Source organism: Suricata suricatta, chromosome 11, assembly GCF_006229205.1.
Source record: "Suricata suricatta isolate VVHF042 chromosome 11, meerkat_22Aug2017_6uvM2_HiC, whole genome shotgun sequence".
Taxonomy (NCBI): domain Eukaryota; kingdom Metazoa; phylum Chordata; class Mammalia; order Carnivora; family Herpestidae; genus Suricata; species Suricata suricatta.
In genome coordinates this window covers 4,029,745-4,034,668 of record NC_043710.1, presented here as the reverse complement: position 1 = coordinate 4,034,668, position 4,924 = coordinate 4,029,745, and the positions used below count along the sequence as shown (strand labels likewise).

The 4,924-nt window shown below is 56.0% G+C and overlaps 1 protein-coding gene across 14 annotated transcripts in view; it reads left to right on the top strand.

Annotated features, from left to right (window-relative positions):
• Nucleotides 1-4,924, top strand: part of PPP6R3 (protein phosphatase 6 regulatory subunit 3) — a 119,067-nt gene that overhangs the window by 94,016 nt on the left and 20,127 nt on the right. For 8 of the 14 annotated variants that reach the window (XM_029956318.1, XM_029956312.1, XM_029956311.1 and 5 more), the window contains one exon: nucleotides 1,179-1,265. The exons of the other annotated variants lie outside the window; for them this stretch is intronic. In XM_029956318.1, coding sequence (XP_029812178.1) covers nucleotides 1,179-1,265 — 87 coding nt within the window. The remainder of the gene's footprint in view (nucleotides 1-1,178; nucleotides 1,266-4,924) is intronic. 14 annotated transcript variants of the gene reach the window in all.

The window sequence follows — 4,924 nt, the reverse complement described above, 5'->3', positions numbered from 1 at the left end:
CCCCCCCCCCCCCCCCCCCCCCGACCCGCTAGAGCCACGACCGACCCGAGCACCTTCCCTGCATTGATCACAAACGCTGCCTCTGACCTCGGCTAGCCAGTCTCAGAGTCCCGAGCGTGCCCCCCACCTCTACCTCCGGGAGGTGGGCGGCCATTCGCTGGGCTCAGCATCTCTACCCAAGATGGTCGAAGGGGAAGACATCGATTGTATTCGGGCGGTGATGCATTCCGTTTCATAGGCCATACCACCTGCAGACCTGTTGGGAGCCTCCTCTGGCTTTCTTGGCCCCGTGGGGGACCGTCACGGAGCAGGGCAGGCCATGGCCGCTCGCGTCTTGCCCGATGGCCATGCTCTCTGCCAGCTACGCTTCTGGGATGGTAAAGGGTGAATAATTCAGGAAAGACAGTGTCAGTCACCCTCAGAGGCGCTGCTCCTTCTAGAATGTCACAGGTGGTTCGTATGTGTCACTGGGTGAGGAGCAGTCCCTGTCAGCTGGCGCTGAGTCACTCGTGTGTTTTCATTTCTGATTGTTAATACGTCTCCCAATGCCGTGTGTCACTTAGGAATGAATAAAAGTCACCTGCCAGGAATCGGAGAGCAGATCATGTTCGTGTTTCGCTTGATCTGAGTTGGTTGTAAGTTTTGAAGGCAGGGGCCACGTTCGAAGGCCAGAAGATTTTGGGTCTTTTTATGAGCAGGGTGCAGGGTCCTTCTGGGATTTATGGACAATGTTCTTAGAGCGGACGGGAGACGTGAGAAGTTAAAGTGCTTGTATCCAAACCTGAGCCTCCCGGGGCCTGCGAGTCACCCCTGCGCGTGGCCGTCCCACTCCCCGAGATGCTCACCCGAGGTGTGCCTTCCGCCTGCCCTTTGTGCCCGTTTCACTGGAGCTGAGCGTCAAAGTCACTTCCTCTTCCCTGCTCCCTGCTGGTCGTTAGTGACGAGGGAGAGCACAGGAGGGCAGCCGGGGGGCCGGCAGCCTGGCCTCTGGTCGAGTGAAGTGGGCCTTGGGTCATTTGGGTGGATTTTTTATAACGTAACTGTTCCTTGTCTTTGTTCTTGCTGTTGTTACACTTGAGAGAAAAACTAAATGTGATTTTTTTCCATAAAAATTATGCTGATACAAATGTCCAAAACGTTTCTCTGTTAAATAGTGTTTTACGTTTTTATGCATATAGGTTACAACCTGCCATATTCATTCATCCAGTGATGATGAAATTGACTTTAAAGAAACGGGTTTCTCACAGGATTCTTCTTTGCAGCAAGTGAGTCATGCCTAAAGCTTTGCTTTTTGTTTCTATTTGAAATGCTTAGTCCGGCTGCCGCCCGTGAGTCCCCTTCGGAGGCAGATCGTGCACTAGGATGTGGTCTGGGGTTACCTATTTGCTAGGCAAAAGCATGAAAATTAGGAAGTGTTGGGTGTGTGAGCAGGTTTGTACCAGTTTCCAGGGCCTGTTTCCTCCCTGGTCACTACAGTGCCCAGTCGGGTAAAGTGTCAGACTCGAGCAAGCCAGACGGTCCGGCCAGTGTCCCAGAGATGCTCGTGGTGCAGCCTGCGTGCCCACCACATCCTGCAGCGGAGGCCCGCGGGTGACAGCAGGAACCATGGTCAACGTCAGTCAACGTAACTTTCACAAAAGGTCGTGAGCTAAACGGCTCGCGTGCTTCTCGTGCCCTGAAGGGCGTTTCAGGTGGGAGTTGTAGCTGAAGGGGTGCGTTGCCGCCCCGCCCTCTGCCTCAGACAGTCTCCATTTGTCAGCTGCTTACACTCTCTGGCGGGGAGAAAACAGGGCATAAAAATGACATGCCCGCATTTATCCGTCTCCCGGGGGCATCCTTGGAGCGGTGGCTGGCAGCCCCTCGCCCTGGCTGGGTACTGCACGCGGGAGCTGACGGTCAAGCCCCTCTTTGAAGTCCCCATGTGGGTACATCGTGCCGGGACCACGTGACGGCAGGGAGCGCGGCGGAGCCCCTTCCCACCTGGCCGGGGTGCTTGCTTGGCGTCTTTTCTCTTACCCTTTAAGCCTCATCTTCTTGCTGGGGCCAGGATGGAGCCGCTCCTGGCTCTGCTGACGCTGTGTTTCGGCTCCAGGAGGCCGTCCTGCTCTGGCCAGGGTGGGTGCTAAGTCAGGTTCACAGCCACGCTCACAGGACAGGTCTGGAGTGGTTTTTCAGCACTTAGTTGGCTTCTCCATTGATTCTTGACACTGCTGCCCAGCAGGAGGCCCCTCCCAGCTTCAGGGGCGGGGCGGCGAGCCCCTGGGGGCTGTTAGCACCAGGGGCCTCTAGAGCACGGCAGCCCCTCGCTGCTGCCCGCGGGCCGTGGCTTGGGTGCCCGCCTGGCTCGCTGTGAGCCCTCATGCCCAAAGGCCCTTCTTCCTTGGCCCCAGAGCCCTCTGGTTTGATGGCAGCCTCTCTACCCCTGCGGAAGCACCTGGAGGGTGCTGAATCTGGCCCCTCAGCTTGGCGGGGTCTCCCGCGCTGCACGCCACTCACCCCTGCGGGGAAGCTCTGCAGTGTGAAGTGTATCAGGGTGCTTCTGATCCTGTTGGAGTCGCTGTAAGGACAAGAATACCCTAAACCCCTATTTGCAGATGAGCTTTGGAACTTGAGGTGACTGGTTTAGTCCAGGAGTCGTTCCATTTAGGTGTCTGCACAGTGGGCCCCTCTCGTGAAATCTGCTTCCATCGCTGCTCTGGGGAGAACATTTTCTGACTTTTTTTGGTTTGACCGACTACTGATGCACACGTGAGGCGGCCCCAGTCACAAAACTGCCCTCCCTGCAAAGCTGACCATGGGCTCCTGGTCCCGTGGCTTTATCCTCTTCCGGAACCCACTCAGGGCAGACAGGATAGTTCTTTTCTGCTGGGTGTGCTTCCAGGAAACTTTCTTTGCACGCTCGAGTTATAAGTCAGTCATGGATCGTTTTGAAAATAAGCACGTTCCAAACTATTTTTTTTTTTTTAGAATTTGAAAAGACCAGCGTGGGTTAAGAATTGTATGCCTGTCTCCATGGTAGAATATTAGCTTATATATATTAGAGTCAATATCTTGTTCACATTTGAAGTTAGGTTTCATGCTGGTGTAAAGTCCTGAGTATAGAGAGCTTATTAGGGCCGGTCATTTCATGAGGTCACCTGACAGTGTCACCTGTGGGGCCACGTTTGGCTCAGGGAACGCCTCACAGTTTTTGTGCCCCTGCCAGTTGGGTTGTGTCTTCTTTCCTCACCCCAGAGTCCCACTCTTCTCCCTCCGAATCCGGCCGAGTGTGGGGGTGAGGTCCTCTTCCTGCCGTGTCTGCAAAATCGGGGCTGAGTGTCCCAGAGGGCTCCAGAGGCCTGGTGGGCGCCTCCCACTCCCCGGTGCAGGCGGGCCTGTGCAGGGCGGGCCGTGGGGACCCCGGGGCTGCCTGTCGCCCCAGCGGCGCCTCCACGGAGATTTGCTTAGTAAGGCGGGAGCCTCCCTTCTCAGTGACTCGGGCGGTCCCTGGCTTTGGCAGGGACCTAGAGCGACAGTTCTAGGAAGTGGGGGGGGGGGGGTTGGGGTTTTTTTTTTTTTGAATAATCAAGTTTTTAATACTTACACAGCCATAAGGTGCTTCCCCGACCTGGGTTTCTCCAAGTCCAAAGCACTTTTTATATAACTTTAAATAGAATATAGTAACAGCCTTCACACAGGTGAGTTTAGTACACTCTGATAGCTTTCTTAGTAGAAGTCATATCCAAAACCAGAAATTCTTTGCTCATTTCATCCTGTGGAAGCTGTAATAGACTGAGAGCTGATGAGGACCCACGAGGTTGGTTGGTTTCCTTTTCTCCCCACGCCACTGCATCGAGGTCACTCGTGTCTGTGAGTGGCTGTATACATCTCCCCGGGGGCCCGAATGAAGAGACAGGGAGACAGACAGACGAGGCAAGCCTGGGCGCCCGTGTGTCCCTGCATTCACGCACATACACTTACTTAGAATACATTTAGTATCTGTGTGCTCTCTCTGACGCATTGAAAGGAACACTTTTGGGTTTTATGAACCCAAAAAATTCATAACACAAACACCAGGGGCACAAAAAAGGGGAGGGAAGAGCCAAAACAGCTAGGGAGGGACCTTGTCCCTAGTGTGGCCAGATTTCTAACCTGTAAACAAACTCGGAGCCCGGCCTCTGCCGCTTGCTCAGAAGAACGGCGTCATGATTCCTCACCACATCTTTGAAGGTGCCACACGTCCCATTTTACCTCAGAAAAGACAGAGCTGCGGGTCAGAGGAGGCGTTACCCGTGCTCCGTGGCCTCTTCTTCGTTCCTGTGTCCCAGCTCAGCCCGGCCTTCCAGAGCTTGGTCCAGCCCCCTGCGCTCACCCACCCTCCCAGGACTCAGCCTCGGCTCGCCTGCCCTACCAGACGTGCCCCCGAGGCTGGCCCCTGCCCCCGTGTCCTGCAGGGTCCTCTCTGAGGACAGGAAAGGGACGGCATGGAAGTGCGGGAGTGAGCGCAGGGGCAGCGGGAGGGGTCTCTCGAGCTAAAGATAAGTGAGGTTCTAGGTTCTCAGCAAGCTAGGCACCGCTTTTTTCGGACCTAAGGAAAAGATGCCTTCCAAAGCCAAATATAAGGTTTATTTTTTAATCGTCTTCCATTTGGATTATCCATGCCATAATTCCCTGCCAGCAGCCTGAGTAATCAGGAAGGAGCCGGAGAGGCATTTGTGCAGCAGATGTCTGCAGGGGCGACTCCGGGTGCGGCTCAGGAGGAGGGCCAGGGAGGACTGGGGGTCGTGCGGTGGCAGCTGCGTCCCTCCCGGCGAGCGGCTGCCGGCGTGGCCCCCGTCATCCAGCTCCCAGCCACCGCCGCAGCCCGGTGCGCGGGGCGCTCCTGTGCGGAGCAAGCCCGCCAGGCCGCGGCTCGGGGCAGGCGAGGGGCACCACGCGCTTGCCG